At 35.4% G+C, this 20,013-nt stretch overlaps 1 protein-coding gene across 3 annotated transcripts in view; it reads right to left on the reverse strand.

The window, feature by feature from the left end:
• Positions 1–20,013, reverse strand: part of NELL2 (neural EGFL like 2) — a 313,554-nt gene that overhangs the window by 212,265 nt on the left and 81,276 nt on the right. For all 3 annotated transcript variants that reach the window (XM_081060876.1, XM_081060877.1, XM_081060875.1), the window contains exons 7-10: positions 18,796–18,868; positions 18,545–18,627; positions 17,519–17,647; positions 15,612–15,714 (exon numbers count right to left, since the gene is read on the reverse strand). In XM_081060876.1, coding sequence (XP_080917002.1) covers positions 15,612–15,714; positions 17,519–17,647; positions 18,545–18,627; positions 18,796–18,868 — 388 coding nt within the window. The remainder of the gene's footprint in view (positions 1–15,611; positions 15,715–17,518; positions 17,648–18,544; positions 18,628–18,795; positions 18,869–20,013) is intronic.

Here is a 20,013-nt window from a genome sequence, read left to right on the forward strand (position 1 = left end):
ACACTCTCCACACTGGGCCAACCAGCTTGGCTTGCACACATAAGGCGATTATTTCAACAGCTGAGCCTTATGGACAGCCAGCAGGTGACAACACGACTAGGGGAGCCATAGGCCTTTTGCTAAGCTGCACCAGGCCCAATACTGCTAGCAGCGAGCCGCAGTTCATAGAGTGGCCATCCCCACGCACTGTCAGGTCCAGCAGAGGCAGCAACCAATCCCATATAGCTTTATAGCTCTGACCAGGTAGGCCCAGGCTGGTCATAGGCAAGACTGAAACTGGCCCACAAGAGAGCCCCTCTCAAAAGACCCCAGAAACAACATACCAAAACACTATACAGTTAGCCTCACAAGTGGCACACCAGAATGGTGGTCTCAATAGGCACAAGAGCCCGCTCGGACAAATCTACCTATGAGGGATCAGCCCTCACACAGCAGCTCATATGCTGTGAACGTAGCCAATCCTCACAGCCAGTCAGCCGGGGATTCACTCCCACCCACTGATGTGCCCAAAACAATCAAGGCTCAACTAGAATAGGAGACCACACAACACACACAAGGGACACATGGAAAACACACACAGGTGATCAGGGAAACTGTGCCACTGAACCACACAGGACACCTACTATATAAGGCCACCCAGCAAAGACTGAGAGACATAGGAGATCTACCTAATACATAGAAAAGAAAAAAAAAAAAAAACACAGAGATATGGTTAAAATGAGGAAACAAAAAAACACGTCCCAAATAAAAGAACAAGAGAAAACTCCATAAAAAAGAACTAAATGAAATGGAGCAATCAGTCTACCAGATACAGAGTTCAAAACACTGGTTATAGAATACTTAAGGAACTTAGGAGAACTTCAACAGAGAGATACCAAACATAAAGAAAGACATAGAAATCATAAATACAAAACAGTAGAAATAATGAATACAATAACTTGAAGAATACACTAGAAGGAATCAACAGCAAATCAGATGAAGCAGAGGATCGAATCAGCGATTTACATGACAAGGTAACAGAAAATACCCCATTGAAACAACAAAAAGAAAAAAAGAATTTTGGAAAATGAAGATAGTTTAAGGGACTTTTGAGACAACGTCAAGTGCAACAACATTTGCCTCACAGGAGTACCAGAAGGAGAAGAGAGGGAGCAAGGGATCGAGAACCTATTTGAAGTAATAATGACTGAAAAATCCCCTAACCTGGCGAAAGAAATAGACATACAAGCCCAGGAAGTGCAGAGAGTCACAAACAATATGAACCCAAAGAGGGTCACACCAAGATACATTAAAAATAAAAATGGCAAAGGTTAAATAAAAAGACAAAATCCCAAAAGCAGCAAGAGAAAGACAATTAATTACTTACAAGGGAGCTCCCATAAGACTGTCAGCTAATTTCACAAAAGAAACTGCAGGCCAGAAGGCAGTGGCAGGTAATATTCAAAGCGATGCTAAACAAGGGCCTACAACCAAGACTTCTCTACCCAGCAAGGCTATCATTCAAAATTGAAGGAGAGATAAAGAACTTCCCAGATAAGAGAAAGCTAAAGGATTCATTACCACCAAGCCAGTATTACAAGAAATGTTAAAAGAACTTCTTTCAGAAGAAGAATTTGGGGGAAAACAAACAAACAAACAAAAGTAGATAAAAAATATGAATAATAAAATGGCAATAACTATGTACCTATCCATAATCACTTTCAATGTAAATGGATTAAACGCTGTAATCAGAAGACTTAGGGTACCTAAATAGGTAAGAAAACAAGACCCATGCATATGCTGTCTACAAGAGACCCACCTCAGATCAAAAGGCACACACAGACTGAAAGTGAAGGGATGGAAAAAGATATTTCACACAAATGGAAATGAGAAAAAAGCTGGGGTAGCAATACTTACATTGGACAAAAAGTACTTTAAAATGAAGACTAGAATAAGAAACAAAGAAGTACATTACATAATGATAAAGAGATCAGTCCAACCAGAGGGCATACCCCTAGTAAACCACAATGGACCCAACATAGGAGCACCTAAGTATACAAAACAAATATTGATCAACATAAAGTCAGAGATCGACAGTAACACAATCATAGTAGGGGACTTCAACACCCCACTGACACCAATGGACAGACCCTCCAAACAGAAAATCAACAAAGAAACAATGGTGTTTCTTTGGATGACCCAATTTAAATGACCCATTACATCAGATAGATTTAATTACTATTTTTTGAACCTTTCAACCAAAGCAGCAGAATACACATTCTTTTTAAATACACATGGAACATTTCCCAAGATAGACCATGTTAGGCCACAAAGCAAGTCTCAATAGATTTAAGAAGACTGAAATCATATTGTCTTCTCTGACCATAATGGTATGAAACTAAAAATTAATTACAAAAACAACACTGAAAAACACACAAACACATACAGGTCAAATAATATGCTACTAAATAATGAATGGGTCAACCATGAGATCAAGGAAGAAATCAAAAGATACATTAAAACAAATGAAAGTGAAAACACTACAACCCAACTTGTCAACATCCAAAATTACTCCACCTCTAAAATATTTCAAACCATGAGACTGCTTTCATTAATACATACAAAATAACAAATAAGAATAAGCACATTTTTTCTGTGCTATCCATCAAAAAATTATCTCAAAAAAGGTACCAGAACCAAACACACACACGACTGAGTTTTTAGAACCATTTAGGGACAGATAATTTTCATGATAAGCAAAAGTCATCTGGAAGTATATATGAGAGAAAATAACCCAATTAAAATTTAAAAAGAAGAATGATGGTAGACTTCTTTTTCCAGATAATAACTCATACTAGAAAGCTACAATAATTAAAATATTATAGAATCAGTGCCATGAGACAAATAGATTAAAAAAATAATAGAACTCCTAGAAATAAATTCAAATACATATAAATATATAACTATTTAATATAAGATAAAATGGCATGTTAATCAGTGAACAAAGGATCATTCAATAAATGGTACTGGAATTATCGATTAACTTGTTTACAAAAAATTTAACTAGAATTATTATAGCATGTACACAAATTAAATCCCAGATTGTTTATCCTTAAAATGAAAAAATGTGGGGCCATTTGTTGGTTAGAAGGTAAATATTCTAATGAACAAAGGCCTTTTTAGCATGACTAAATGATTTAGTTACAAAACATTTTAAATCTTTTTTGAACCACACTAAGTAAAAGAAGCAACATTACAAAAATATATTTGCAACATATATTACAAATGAGTTTTATTATAAAATGAACCCTTACAAATCAAGAAACAAAAACACAAAACATTGAATTTCAAAGTGGATAATGAACATGAAAAATTAATTCAGAAAATAAACACAAATTGCCAAGAAACAAAAAAAAATGAACAATCCAGATTTTTAGCTCTACCTCTGGCCTTTGTCCCAGTCTCCACACTCTTATATACAGCTGCTTACTCTACATTTCCATTTAAGTGGCCAATCCACCTCTCAAATAGAATATATCTAAACTGAATTCTTGATCTTAGCCACTCTCCCAAATCCAGCTTAATTTGCAGCCTTTCTATCTTAGTTAATAGTAACTCCATCCTTCTACTTCCTCAAACCAAAAATGTTGGAATAATCCTAATTTTTCTCTTCTACGCACACCCATATTGAGCCATCAGAAAATCCTATTGGCTCTACCTTCAAAATATATCCAGAATCAAACTTCCCATCACTTGCACCTAATGAAGCTACTATCGTCGTTTCTTCTCTGGATAACTGCAAAAACGGACCTGCCTTTCTTAAAATATGTAACATGCATCCCATCACCCTTAGGATAAAAATAAAACTCCTTAATCTGGCCCCTTCTTACCTCTTGACTCTGGACATCAGCCACACCAACCTCCCTTCACAACATCCTGCTTCCCTATACAGAGCATTTGTGTATTAAATTCTCTTGGCCTGAACATATCTTCCTTCTTATCTTCACTGGTGTAATGCTATTTGTTCATAAGATCCCAGCCCAAACATCATCTTCTGAAGGATGCCTTCCCTGATCTCTCTGCACGATGAATTTCACTTACGACAGTTGCTCTATCAGCGTCTTACTGCTACAGCATTGCACTGCCTACTTGATCATTATATGACTAATGTCTGTCTCCCCGACTTGATTGCTAAGACTTTGAAAGCACAGAACAATCGTATTTTGTTCACCACTGTATCCCCAGTGTTTAGCAATGACTAATTCATAGGAGGTGCTTAACAAATTTTTTAAATGAATGAAAATCATTGAAAAGAGACTCAGTGGTAAGACACTCAATTTCACCTTTATTCCACTTAATTTCTATATGCACAGAACAATCATCCCCATACTACTATTTCTAGGATTATTCCAAGCTCCTCAGCTCCTAAATTCATCCCTGCACATGTAGCACACTCAACGAGGACAGTTAATCCAATTCTTACACTCCACTTCACATTCCACTGATCGTCTCCCCCAGCTCTAAGTCCTTCAGCATTTAGGAATCATGGTATGAAGGGACATTAACAGATGAAATAAATCAGTGAATAAGTACAATGTTCATTTTGTTCTATACTAGCCCACCCTTCCCCTTCTTCCCAACCAAATAAAAGCGATCTTTCTGAGATTCAGGGCCTGAGAAATGTTGGGGGTAAACTATAGTCATAAACGGAAATGGGAAATTCTTAATACCACTTGCTGCGAGAGGACTTAATTTGTGATCAGAAAAGCTCAATTTTTTATTTTAAAAAGATGATGCTTACCACAAAATAGTGGAAATAGTGGAAAAAGAATGTGTTACTTGCTGCAATTTTTTTCTCTTCCTCCATGCATGATAAAGACTTAGCTTCCCTAATCTAACAACAATGACTCAGACAGAAAAAAGTTCATGTTTCCTTTGTCTTGCAAATAATGCTACAATAAACTATGAGGACCTGAAACTGATCAAAAAGGCTTGAATGGGTTGAATAAAAACTGAGACGACTATCCAGAGCTATCTGCACACACTCAGGTTTAGCATTGTGAGGTGCATTTGTGCAGGCTCACTAACTCCTCCAAGATCACCATCTTTGAAATAACCCCAGGAATCAAGTGGCAGGGAGCACAATTCTAAGGGCATGGATTAAAGGTAGGATTTTTGCAAAGGGGAAAAGGGAATTTAGGCTTGTGGAAAACACACTGTCCTAAAGTTTTCTAGTATTGGGTTGCTTTTATTAATCTTCTTATATGACCTACAATAAAATAAATAAATAAATAAACACACACACACACACACACACACACAAACAAATAAAAACAGATTCCAATGTTTGTGGGACACAAATAGTTAAAAACTGGATGAGAACAGTTGAATTTAATATCGAGACACCACAATTCATCTCAGCCTAGCCACCTTGCAAAAACTAAAGCTATATATCTTATGAAACTATAACAAGCTACTACTAAAGGCCTGGGAAATCAGACTGATGCGAATTATTCCACCAAGAGTACTCAGAAAGAGACCTCATCTGCTGAAAATGCAAAGAAAGCTTCAAAAAAAAAAAGATTTGGAGACCAAGGAGGTGGAATTCTTTATGATCACTGATTTTCAAGAATTCTAGTTAATAATCCAGGTAGGTCTAGACCTTTTCAGTCGATACTTTTTAAAATTTTAACTCAACATATTTTCCCTGTTCTTTCTTCACCAAAATCAAATAAAAATCCAACTAGAAATCATTTGCCTTTAAAATTTCTTTTCCTGAACCATCAGAACGTCTGTTCCACCTATGAGGTACCACCAAGTCATAAAAAGTGCGCTTCCTATGACAACAAAAACACTTCACTGTAGTAATAAATACTGGATAATTTGCATTTGATTTTTCTCTCCTTATTGCGTATGGAAATCAGCGTTATAGAATTATATTTCCTAAGTATTACCGTGTCCTTTGAACACACGATTATTGCTGTCTGTAGAATATCATACATTTTTAACTTCTTCATTTAAACTGATTTTCTACTTCCACTAATGAGATAACGTTACACATCACGAGGCAGTATATGAGGAACACAGCATGTGTTCATATGGTGGTGCTGCCACTTTACTGGCTGGGTTATCTCAGAAAGTGAAGTAATCTCCGGAAGCTTCAGTTTCCTCGTCTATAAATTGTAAGCCATTATGGCAAGCAAGAGAAATGATTCATGTTAACTTCTCATACTCAGACCATATTTAATAAATGTCAGCTGAAAACATAAACCCTAAAAACATGTATTTGGAGACCTTTCTCACTGGAGATCCAAGAGAAAAAAATAAAGCTCCACTGAGAACCTGAGCAACCAGGAACTCACACCCACTGGTTAAATATTTGCTCATCAAATTGTGTCCCACGTACCAGCAGTTTTGGCATCACCCAGGAGCTGGTGAGAAATGCAAACTCTCAGGCCCCATCCCAGAACCACTGAACCATCATTTTCATTTTAACAAGACCCCCATGTGATTCATATTCCCAGTAGAATTTGAGAAACACTGAGCTCAATGATGTATTCCTGAATATAGGTCTCATTGCCTATTGGGCAAAAAGTCGGGTCTTAGCAAAATCACCAGTGTATGGGTCATGGCTCATTGGGGTCACTTGCCAACAGTCAAAATCATAAATAGCATACCTGTATATTATTATACATGTACATACAATAAACCGAGTTGCTCACTTTATTGCACGAGTGTTTGTGGACATCTCTTTACAGCTCAGAAGAATATTTATAAGTGGAGACCATTCTGAAGCCAGCCAACCCCCAAATGTTTGTACAATAACAATGCAACTAAAATATAAAACAATCAATAAGCCCAAGATCTGAACCTCGAATCCTAAAAACCTAGTGTGGCCCTATAGCTTAGACCCAAACTCCACAGACCACGTAGCCTGTTCCCCAATAGAAGCAACGTTCCAGAAACATTCCAGAAACTTTCTGGGTGGAGAGAGTATGAATAAGAGCTGCTGCATTTAGAGGAAATATCTAGACAAAGCCTCTAGTATATAATGTGGGTGGAATATTCTAGTAACAGGTCATGGGAGGATGTCGCAGCCATTCTGACATGAGATGTTTTACAAGCTTAATGTTCCTAAATTGGGTGGAGCTCCATTCTTACCACCACGGACTCCAGGAATGACTTTTTACAACAAGCTCATGTGATTTCATATGTATTTTTTATAGTTAAATAGTTCTGAATTTGGGGCCTGCTTTTGAATAAAAAGAAACACGCCTGAACTGCACTCTATCACAACCATTTCTAAACTAAAAAACAAAGAGAATTCCTTTCTGACCCTTCCTCACCCTGAACTCCTGTATCATTGTGCTTTTTTCATTTAATTTTCAATCTATGCTAATTTTATACAATCTGTAAATATATATCTGAGAACACAGGCCACATACAGTAGTATTAAAGGCATCCAGTGGGGAGTCCAGTGCAGCTGAGTTGATGTTTTGTACTTTTGGGGGGGATGGTAGGTGTTTTGGCTTTATTCTCCATTGGACACTATGATGGCCATTTACCTTTATTATGCAGTTGGTCTTCCTGAGTTACTACTTTCCCATAATTGCTGAAATCAACTTGTAAGATGCTTTAAATTGCATATATCTTATTTTTGCCTATCCTGACTTCAAAATGCCATCTGTATGATCTCTATTGAGAAGAAAATAAGCTCATTTTTAAAATAATTACCTAACAACACTGCAGATAAGAAGCTGCATTTTCTGCCTAAGATGAGTGTTTTTCATCTCTCTTAAACTGAGTCTCCTCTGAATGCTAACTAGATTATCGCTCGTTGGCTCTGGTATAAATCTGAAATTCTCTCATTTGTTTCAAAGCCTTACACTACTGAGGAGGACTAGCCTTGTGATCACCTAAAGAGTTCCAGTTTTAGTCTCCTAGAACAATGCTAGACAGTTTGATTTGATTTAATTATTATGATAGGCAGATTCGCATAAAGCTCTCTTCTGAAGAGTTTTAGGCCACTTAAGCAATGTCATTAGATGGGCAGAGAAATTCTTTTAAGAAAAAGTAATGGGGCATGAAAAATAATAAAATCCACAAAATGCATTAATTCGAGGATCTTAAGAATAAAGAGAAATTACAATTCAGAGTGAAGAACTAGCGGCTGAGTACTATGTATTATTTTAAAATAAAACATGATTAAAGAGACACAGCATAATGTCTCAGAATCAGAGGGCAGTACTCTGTGTTATGGCTTTTGGAAAACCACTTTCATTTCAGAAAAACATAAACTTAATATATTCTTATGCCACCTGTAGAATTTATTGAAGGTGCGTAATTGTAACAATTGCATCTGAGCTCACTAGACAACACTGTAGTAAAACAAGAATGTTCAGGCTTCCATAAACTATTTCTCATTAAAGGATCTCCCATGAGTTGATATTAACATGTCAAGGTGGCTTGGAAAAAAGAAAAAAGCCCATCTGACGCCCTTTTCAAAGACTTAGTGAACCCAAGAGAAAAGTGTTTTCAGGTTTCCCTCAGTGCGACCATCCAGCACTCCTCACTAAAGGGGAAAAACCCAGGACTAGATTTTCATAATTTGGCAAGAGCTGACTCAACAATTCCACTGTTAGCAATTTACCCTGTAGATAAAGCCATATAAAAATGCACCAAGATCATGTATTAACGACATCCTGAAATATTGTTTTTTCGTAAGAAAAATAACAAGTTAGAAACAACCAAAACATCCCTTGAGAAGGAAGAACATTATAATAAACTAGACATCAGAATAATATGCAGCAATTTTTAAAAGTTAGTTGATATAGAAACATCTCCAAAATTAAAGTCCAGAAAAATATGTGATATCATTTACCATATATAAAAGACCTACACATGTGTATGTGAGTGGATGCATTAAAAATAATCTGGAATGGCACGGGAATAGAAGTTTGGGGAGAGAGAAGAAGGGAGATTTTAATATTTTATTTTACATCTTTTTGGATTGCTTGAGTATTTACAGTATGCATGCATTATGTTCAGTAAAAACGTAAAAAATGCTATCCTAGGCTATGGAAGAAAAAGTGACAGCACGAAGCAATTTACACTACTCAAGACTGTGGAGTAGAGGACACAGTAGCTAAATCATTGTGACAATGTCATCATCCTGTGACTCTGCCCTGCCTTTTCCTGGCATCGCACCTCTGCTACAAGCTGAATAATTAACAGTAGATTTATATTTTTTGAAAGATTATTAAAATGTATCATGTGGCATCTCATATAGTCATTAATCTGAAGACTATATAGTTAATTATTCTTGCTTATTAATATATTGCCAGTTCAGTATTTTTTCCACTGATTTGACATTTATCAGTTTTTATAATGTGTAAAAAAAATAGCATTATGCCAAATACTCTTTTGAAAAATACAAAAAAAAATCACCCAAAATTAATGACAGTGTTTGGGAAAACTACAGGATTATCCCAAGGAAATCTTTAATAAAACTTAGCTATTTGTCTTTAGTGAAAATATTCCCTCTCATAAGCTCAATTATCTTAATTATGTAATGAGCAAGTAGACATTTTCCTGCCCATTTATTCACACAGACCTATACAAATAGAAAAGTGTCCTAATTCTATTATTTACCCAATATTGTTTTAAATATTAAATTAGGGTTACTTTGTTGAGAAAAGACTGAATCCAGACCAAGGCCATACACGTGATTTATAGCAGCACCATTTAGCTCTCAGCTCACGCAACTGTTTGCTATGACATAATATTTTTAAATACTACAGACTTTCAAGAAACTTTTTAAAAATATCGTACCTGATAGTAAAACAACATGCTTTCGTTTTGATTGCTGTTTCTACCTTTTTCATTACTGCATAGATCCCCTCAGTCTGTACCAGCATTCTCGTCAGGTAGCCCCTTGTGTCTCTATAAGGCCAACTAATTTATAATTGTGTTCATGTGTGAAAATCTCCAGAGTATGCTGCATATTCCCCCTGCTTCCAGCATTACCATAGAGACAGCTAAGTTTATTGATTATGTCGCTCTAAAATTATTTCCGTTTTAAATGTAGCCTACATAAATTAAATAAGTTATGTTTTTTTCTTATTTTAAGAACAAAGAGATTCCTGGTGAATTATATCCCACTGATTTTTCTTCCTCATCCCTATATTCACACATTCAAATGTCTCTGATTCAGTAAAACTATATTGTCATACCTTTTTTAAAAAAAATCCCCAAATTATTTAACTGGCAGTCATTTAATCCCTATCCCTACTTTGCTTGCATATTAAATGACAGAACTAGAATCATATATATATGCACACTAATATGAAAATAAAAGAATCAAATCCCCCAAACTACCATTTCCTGCCCAAAATAAGAGTAACACTCTTTGGGAAAGTGTACATATTAAAAAAAATCTACTCTTATTTTCTGTTATTTAAAATTAACGAAAGTGGCCCATAGACATATGAAAAAGTGCTCATGTTCACTTGTCATCAGGGAAATGTAAATTTAAACTACAATACAGTATATTATGTACCAACATTATTTATCATAAGGTCTAAAATCTAAGAGCCCAACAATGCTAAGTGTGGGTGAGGCTGTGGAGCAACTGGAATGTTCATACATTGTTGGTAGGAGGGTAAACTGGTATAACCACTTTAGAAAACTATTTGGAAACACAAGTTGACCAAAAGGAAAGACAGTTTTGCCATAAAATAAAAGTTTTACCCTATGACCAAACAATTCCAAGGTGTATACCCATCAGGCACACATAACACCAAAAGAAACATGTGAAGAATATTTACAGAAGGATTATTTATATAACCCAAAACTGGAGAGCACCGAACTGCCCTTTGACAAAAGACTGGACTGCGGTACCTTAACAGTTATAGAATATATATGGCAATAAGTATGAAAGATCAACGTCTGCATGCAAGGACAAATTTCACAAACGTGATTTTGAATGAAAGAAGCCAGACAAAAAAGAATAGATAAAACATGATAAATTGGTTCTTAGTATCAACCTTGGTTAAGACCTATCCAAAATATTGAGAAAGAGAACGGCCTTGAGGAGAGCAGTACCAAATACCAGAACACAATTTGGAAAAAAAACAAAAAATACCTTACGTTATATACTAATTGTTTAATCTTAGAAAAGCCATTTAACCTCCGTGGCCCCATCCATTACTCCTCTGTAAAATGGGGATAATAAAACCTTCCTCCTCAAAAGCAAATGGCTATTCTGAAGATCTCTGAGGTCCTGTGTAGCTTTAAGATCTATGACCCAATAATATAGTTTCACTACTTTGTATTTTGATCAATAAAAACATGAATGATTCTTTTAATGAAAACAACAATAGCTAAAATTGTTGGAAGCACTTCACATGAATTAGTCATTCAGTCCTGACACCAACCTTATATAAACAGATATAATTGCTCTCTCCACTGTATAGATGAGAAAACTGAGACTCTGAGAGGTTAAGAAACTTGACCAAAGTCATACAGCTAAGTGATAGAGACGGAATTCAAACCCAGAAAAATAGAACTCTATAACCGACATACTTAAATACTCAATATGCAAAGACATTATAGTAACTCCATTTTATCTAAACTGACAGAGCTTTTAAAATTAAATTTAATACAATTTGATTTTTAATCAGGGCATAGAATATTAAAATGTAATCTATATTATGTATTTAAACTCTGATTTTGCTCCATCAAAAGTTATGATTTTAATATGTTCATATAAATCTGGCCTCTTTGAGAAAACAACAATTAAAATAGGTATTGCTACGAGGCAAGCACCAGCCAGATTGGATAGTCACATTCACATTTTCTGTATTTGATGTCTCTCTAAAAATACATGTAAAAATCTACCTTCCTTGTTTTTGTTTGTTTGTTTTTATTTTTAAACATAATTCTTCTGTAAAAGATATCAAAGCATTAGTTCAGATTGGCTTCAGATTTCCTATTTTCATAAATCACGTTTTCTGTAAAGCAGAGCTCTGTGTTGCAACTTGAGTCTACAATCCACTGAAACAAAATAAATGCACTGATTTTTTCCTAATTTCAGTGACTTCCCATAACTTTCTATTTCCTCGAACTTTAGACAATTATTTTCTGATAATTCTTCATTTTTCTTTTTAACCTGGGTTGAGATTTTATGTACTTTAACTAGTTTGACCTCATCATATTGCAGCGTTAAAGTCACTGAAAATCTCTATACATTTTCTAGAGCTATCTTTAAATTGTGTCAGTCGATCTTCCTGTTGGCTAGTTGAGAGCCTGTGACTGGGATAAAGGATGTGATGATGGTGGCTGAAAGGGGAGAAGAGAAAGGGACAAAGGCAAACTCTGCGTACTTTGCAATTTGACCTAGACTTTACCAGGACTCCAAATGGCTTTGTACCAATGGATAAAAGTGGATCGCTTACATTAATTGTAGTGGATGGTTTCCAAGAAGAAAATAGGCTCTCAAAGCACAGCACTTTTAAATGGAACTTCTCTGGGACTTCTAACTAACTGCATATTCTTGGACGAAGCATGTGATCCCTCGTTGGGAAGATGGAGGCAATGCCTACCTTACAGAATTGTTCTAAAGATCATATGAGGAACAAAGTATGTGCCTTCTAACCTGTGGGACTGATAAGAAACACTTCATTTGAGTTGTGATTATTATTACCTTAATGATTTGGCATTGACATTCCTGCCTTTGGATTTTACCTGCCGCTGTTCAACCGCACCCCAGTAGCTCAGCAGAAGGGGCAGGAAAGGTTAAGCCCGTTGTCCCAACGCTTTGCTTATGTAGGTTCAAATAAAGAAAAGTGACAGGCTTGGTTCTCTCTGACTTCTTTCCCAGAACAACAACTTTCTTGCTATTCAGCAGTTATTTATATGTGGATAAAGAGCTGGAGCTGAAGTTACAGAAGGAAAGCACAAAGCAGACTGCAAAATAGGGCTGCTCAGAGTTGCACAAACAATTCTGATGAAGCAAGACTGAAAGCATTAAATAAAGAACACCAAAAAAATGACTGGCACACGTACTTGCTTTGTTCGTTTCAGTCTTGGCAGAGTAATGTTCAGCAGTTAGGTTATGTGTTTTAGCTTCCAACCGCTTTTAGAAACAGTAAGTGATTAATCTCTCTAAAGTGTTCTCACTGAAGAATATATTTTGTTAATTTTATGTCACTAAAAAGCCTCTGAGCAAAGGAGGTTTAATGACAGGATGAGTGCAAGGCATGAGAGGAAGGCTAATGTTTGTGTTTTAAAAAGTAAAAGCCATTGAACTTAACTTATACTCATTTGAAATTGAGTTCTCATAAATTATAACAATGATAATACTGGGAAAATTAACAGAGGAAAATAAGACTGTTTCCTTCCCCTCATATGTAACAGTGAGTTACAGACACACAGGTCTATTGCTTCTCTCACTTTTGGCACATTTAAAAATATGAACAATCTAAACAAGCCAGTTAATGATTACCACATTTATTTTAAATGTTATTTATTTCTTATAAAATTAGGTTTTGCAAAACTTTTAAAAAGTACATTTCCTGAAATATTTTTAATGACTGATTTTAAAATTGTGCATGTGGAGACACATTCCCAAATAATCTCTCAGAAAACTAAATGCTTACTTCCTTTAGGGGGAAAGAAAATTCTATGGGTGTTTACTGCAAATATCTTGCTAGCTCTTATAAAATGCTGAATTCATTTGAACCGGAAGGTCACATACTCAAAATACAAACAAACATAGGCACAAGTCCTCTCTACATCACTGAATATGGCTCGAAAGACAAAGTCATTTTGTCTATTATTTTTAACCATATAAAATGAAAGACTCAGTAAATTATTTTGGACTTTCTTCAGTGATATTGTGGTCTCCTCACTGATTCCTTCCTTGTAGCTTTCACTATTTTATATATGAGGCAAACACAGTCGATGTTCTATCATTAACACCAAAGTATGCGAGAAGCACTTTGCATTAATGAATCTCAATATATTTCACCATTTCAGTAAGTCTAAGTACACATTGTTGGGAAGATTTCAAGTATAGTCTAATTAAGTAGGCAGCTTACTGATCGTAAGAGACAAATGGTAAAATCAGAATTGAAATTCAGTACTTCTCACTAATTAATCTATCATAATGATGCAATATTCCAATCAGCCACTCTCTAATAAAATCAACATCACTTAATGCAAATCTATTATATTCACAAATAGCAATATATAAGTATTAGTGGGAAGAAAGGCAAAAGAAGTTAAAACAAAAAGTATGATCGATGCTCTTGTCATTGTATGACTATGAAGTACTAAAAGAGGGCCCTCCTCCCTCCTACCACCAGCTATCTGCAAAGAAAACTACAGAACATCACCACAAACTTTTACTTATTAACACAAGTTCAAGGAAAGACTCAGATTACTCCCCACCAAGAAAATTAGCTAGTGACATGTATAAGAACAATTACATTCAATCCTTCCTGGTTTAGCAGACTCTACTGGATGAGGTTAATACTCTCATGCAATGGTTTGGCATCAATGTAAAGCCTAATAAAATTAAATATAAATGAGCTCCTGAGGGAATCAAATCAATGAACTACAAAACAACTTCCTGATTTTTCACTGATACTTGTCACTCTCAACAGCACATTGCACACTATGTAGGCAACAGTAAGGTATGGCAATGTCCATGGTAATGTAGCAGGGTAAATGTACCTCAGCAAAAGCAGCCATTCCTTCTCTCCCGCTCCTGCTCCCTGGCCCTTGCCTCCCTTCCCCTTTCTCTCTGTCGTGTGTGTGTGTGTGTGTGTGTGTGTGTGTGTGTGTGTGTGTGTGTGTGATTACACTGCATATACATAGCCCTATATATTCTATAAACAAACTTTATAACAATTCAGTTTTTATATATCTTACTATACATTTGTAAAAAAAAATAGCTGAATTTTAAATGCACCTTTTAACAAGGATTTAAGGGCAGTCTCTTAAACTATAACACAGATGCAATGTTTTCTATTATTGAATGAGTGCTATAGAAGTGCATTTCGGGATAGCTACGAATTCAAAGAACATTTCCTGACATCTGAAGTGAACTGCATGGCTGCTAAAAGACAGGATAGCTTCCTCACTCAGTGGTGTGAGCCTCTTTTTATGAATAAAAGTCCATGGCCTTACCCACACTGGACGATCCTATAATAATGTGGACTTCTGTGTTTGGGCTAATGGAGCTGGTGGGTGCATCATCTGTTATTGAAGGTAACTTGTATCATGGATTTCTTGGGTTATCGTGGCTGAGAATAGACCATTCTTGACCTATTTAGAAGGTATTTATGTCTAGTTTTATGAAAGAAATGCCTTACACAAAGTTTCTTACATATCTTTCTGTTATTATACAGAGTAGATTCCTCCAAGAAAAAAATTTCTGCTAGAACAAAATGGAACACTTTTAAACAGAAAAGAACTGATCAACCAAAATAGACAAGATATTCTTCCTATTTCCATCATTTCTAGAAGCTATTTAGCTTGCCCAGATTAAACCAATGATGTGTGACTGTTTATTAACATAAAGCTTTATTTTTGCCAAAGAAAGTATTCATCATAAAAGTTATGCTCACATTTGCATTCTTTACAGCACTTGCCATCCACGTATGCAAGAGCCGACTTCAGTGGGCAGTCAGGTATTGGGCAGATCAGAGTTTCACACTGGATGGTTCCATTCTGAGAAGAAAACAATATTTAAAGAGTTTTCACTTTGTGGTTTAGTCGTCTTCAAGTATTTTTCAATTTGTTTCTTAAATTTCAAACTCTTCACATAAATTGTCATAAATACCACTATTCTCTTCGGTTATTATACAGTAAAACCCAAAATAAAGAGACCCACAGCAATACAAATTGGGTCATAACACAGTTGGTGATTGGCTCCCATCTTCTGTCTAGCAAGTAATGCTGAGTCAGAGTCTCACCTTGTGTAGTGAGGTGGATGAGGACATGAGTGGAGGGAAAGTACACACTGACAGGGAACTAGAAGGCGAAGGGTAAGCCTGGGGCACTCATGTCTCCCCAGATTATCACAAAATGAGCATCAACAAACCAGGAGATTTCTGGAATAGCTGCAGTCTCAGAACTCAGAATCTTCCCATGAATATTTAAGAGGGGAGGAGATACCACCACGAGGTGGTGCTTACAATCACCACAAGAAGCACCAAGCTGCAGACAGGAAGGCAAAGAGTTTGATTCCTTGGTGTCATCCAGAATTCCCAGATTGCTAACTGCTTTTCAAGTCATTTGATTGACTTCACTACACCATATCTCGTATTTTACGCAGTTGGATTTTTGACCCCCAGTTAATACGTTGGGAAGGCTTTACTGTATTTGTAAGGTGTTATAATTTTGGGAGGAACATAAATGTTCCTAAATAGAAATAATATAATGCATGCACACACATGTTATTTCAGAGCTACCTTGACTTTTTTACATTCATGATGTTTTGCTTTTCCATAGTCTTGATGAACTAGGGAAATTTTTTTAAACGAATTTACATAGACTTCTAATTTCTTTCCAGTCTACCAGTTTTATCAGATGAATTCGTGTGGAATTTAAAAGTTTAAAACCAAACCAGTTGTGAACATTTGTTTGAAATTGAACATATGTTTCTGAAGTAATAATGAACTAAATATTCTATTTTATTAGTGACCAACTAGAAAAATCATATTTGCAGAGAACAATATGATTTCACTGATATGTAGTATATAAACCAAAAACAACAAAAGAACAAAACAAATAAATGAGAAACAAAAATTCATAGACACAGACAATAGTTTAGTGGTTACCAGAGGGTAAGGGGGTGGGGGGTCGGAGATGCGGTTAAGGGGAATCAAATGTATGGTGATGGAAGGAGAACTGACTCTGGGTGGTGAACACACAGTGGGATTTATAGATGATGTAATACAGAATTGTACACCTGAAATTATGTAATTTCACTAACAATTGTCACCCCAATAAATTTTTTTAAAAAAGGAAAAGAAAATCATATTTGTTGAAACTCTAGAATTTGTATTCTACCAGTAAACTTTTAAAGATTATCTTATTTATTTAGACTCCATTATATGTTTATATTGGACCAATCTGGTCACAGTGTTTTATGCTCAATTTAACTTCGTTTTATTAAAATATATTAATAAACACATGAGTGGAAAACCCCTGGAAATGTTAAGGATAACAGGAGAGAATACTTTGAGTATCACCTTACTAACCCAATTTTAATCACTAACTTCATGTGTGTACCATTAAATTAAATTTTATGGCATTTCTAAACCACTATCATCTTTATAATCTATAGAGTGTCTTTAATAAAGTAACACACAGTTCTTTAGATTTGACCAGGTTTGCTGGCACTTAAGTGTCGTGTCTTGAGGAAATGGGTCTTGAAATTTTCATGATTACGTTATTTCAATCAATTTTTAAAGATGGGGGGGAGGCGACATCTGTGTTCCCTTAGTCTGAACTCCAGTGAAAGCCATACCAGGCATGTGCAGTTCTTACAGCCGTCTGTCCAGGACTCAAATTCTCGGTAGGTGGTACCCTTCATGGTGCATGTCCTTTCACAATAGCACTGATCCAATCTATTCATTCGCTGTTCAGCTCGAGACAGCTGTGGCACAAAGGAAGGAGTTCATATTGTTCATCATTGCAGCAGCACAGAAATGCAAAATACTCCAGTAGGAGTCTGATTTTTTTTAGTGTATAACAGTAATAATGGCTGTACCCATCAAATATTTGTTTTAAATATATTTAAGCCTTTAATTCAAAAGAAAGGATTTTTCCCCTCTTCTTTTTGTAAATTTGCTCCCTACCTTTGGAAAGGAAACCAAAATTTATAATATATAAATAAAGGGTAAGTGAAAATAGCATCACCCACAATACAGAGAAGCACTTTCCATTTTTAAAAATGCTTAACTTCACAAATATGTTTACTCAAGTGCAAACATAAATTTTAGAATTTATGTTTGGCAGAAACAAATTATCCATGTACGATATAATTTTCAGGTTATCAGTAACTACTATGCAAAACGACAACAGTCTGATGAAATTGTAAGTAAACTTGATACATGCTTAAGACAATGAATTATCCTACAACTGTACCATAGTGGTAGAAAGCATTTGTGGGACCATTTCCTTGAAATAATCCTAGTGTCCATATTCTTTACAATATCTTGTTGTCTCCTTCCTTACAAAGAAAAACTCAATAAAATAAATATTAAATAAATCTTATTACAGTAAGCAATGTAAAAACCAGCTACTCTGTCTCACTCCTGATTTACTGAATCATTTGTTATACAGATGGCCAAGGTTTGAATATTTATAAGCCCTTTCCTTGGTCATAGATTTAGATTTAGATTTAGATTTAGATTTAGATTTAGATTTTGCCGTAGCAAAGAGTACAGTATAAGAAAAGTCTCAAAGGTGAACATCTGTGGTTATGAAAGGAATTGTAAGGAAACTCAAAGATTTCTGACCTCCCCACAGTGTATTTCTAAGTAGTTTTTACCTTGGCTGATGTTTTGGCTAAAATATCCTGCAGCTCCATGATTTTCTGCACAAGTCCATGGAAGTCATTACAAGTTGGACAGGCTGAAATTACAAACACGACATTTGTCAAGTTGTATTTATAAGTGGTTTAATCTGGTTAAGTCTATGCTACAAATCATATATAGGAACTCCAATTTCAAACTGACATTCTGGACAAAATTAAGCAAGAAGCACACTTTCATCATATAGTGCAAAAAGTAATGGACTTACTGCGATTAAGATCTGGACACTGAGCAATAAATCCTTGGGGCATGACAAGTAATTGCACATCTTGCATTATACCCTATGTGTGAAAAATTAAAATAAAAAAGAAAACATTACTTTCATCTATCCAAGTCATGTTCAACAGTCAAGTTCATGAAAGAAAACATTCCAGGATAGACTTGCCAAACTCCCTGAGTAAAATCTTTTTGAATACACTGTTCTGACTTCAAAACAAAGGGTAAGAAATACATCAGGCATAACAGATGGTTACCCGTGTACTCACTTATTGATAATATTTTTAAAGCTTTAAGATTAAATGTCAAGATATAATTAAGAGGCAATAGTTATGTTGTTTTGAGAAGTTATTTTTAGGTAGCCAATGAAGTAGAACTTGAAAATGACCTTTAAAATTCAACCTGAAAAATCACTTCTGGTTTCAGCAACAGTGAAACTGATACCAATGTTAAACGAATTGCAATCATCAAAAGAAAAGAATAGAAAAACTGAGTCATAAAAGCAATGCTCACATTTCTCACTTTTCAGTTGAATCTTTTAAAGCTAATTACTCCACTCAAAAAGGACAATAGATTTATTAAACAGTTGCTCAAGACTTAGTGACGAGTCCTTAGGAGTACAGAAAGTATAGGATTAAATTTTTTAAAATGCCATCTGGAAATAATCCATTTTACAGAGAGAGTCATATCATATCACATGTTTATAGGCAAAATTTACATGCATTCTTAGTCATAAGGTATAATGAGCTTCCAGCTTATGAGGCTCTTAAAGCAAAGGCCAAATGATAGCTCAGAAATGACCTCAACAGACACACTCCAGCTGTTCCTTTCATCCACCACTCTTCTCTCTTCCTTCATCAACTTTATATATTTTCTTTAATTAATATATCACATTATACCTTTGAAAAATGCAAACAGAATGTCTGATGACAGGGGTGACAGCTTCAATATATTATCAAGACAATTTTGAATGTACCTACAAAGAGTTACCAAATGTTAGCCTATACATGTCCTACATGTTTAAACTGATTAATAGTGTCAATGTAAATGATAGATATCTTAGTATACTGAGTGGTAATTGCTGGATCTGCTGTTTGTTTGGGTTTAGATTAAGGAGGCAACTTGGATACATACTCCTATCACTTGGAAGCAGCGATGTAAAAACGACGTTACCATGTACAGTTATGTACATCTTGTGTACTGCACAACT

The sequence above is a fragment of the Rhinolophus hipposideros genome (genome assembly GCF_964194185.1).
Source record: "Rhinolophus hipposideros genome assembly, chromosome: 9".
In the NCBI taxonomy this organism is placed as follows: Eukaryota; Metazoa; Chordata; class Mammalia; order Chiroptera; family Rhinolophidae; genus Rhinolophus; species Rhinolophus hipposideros.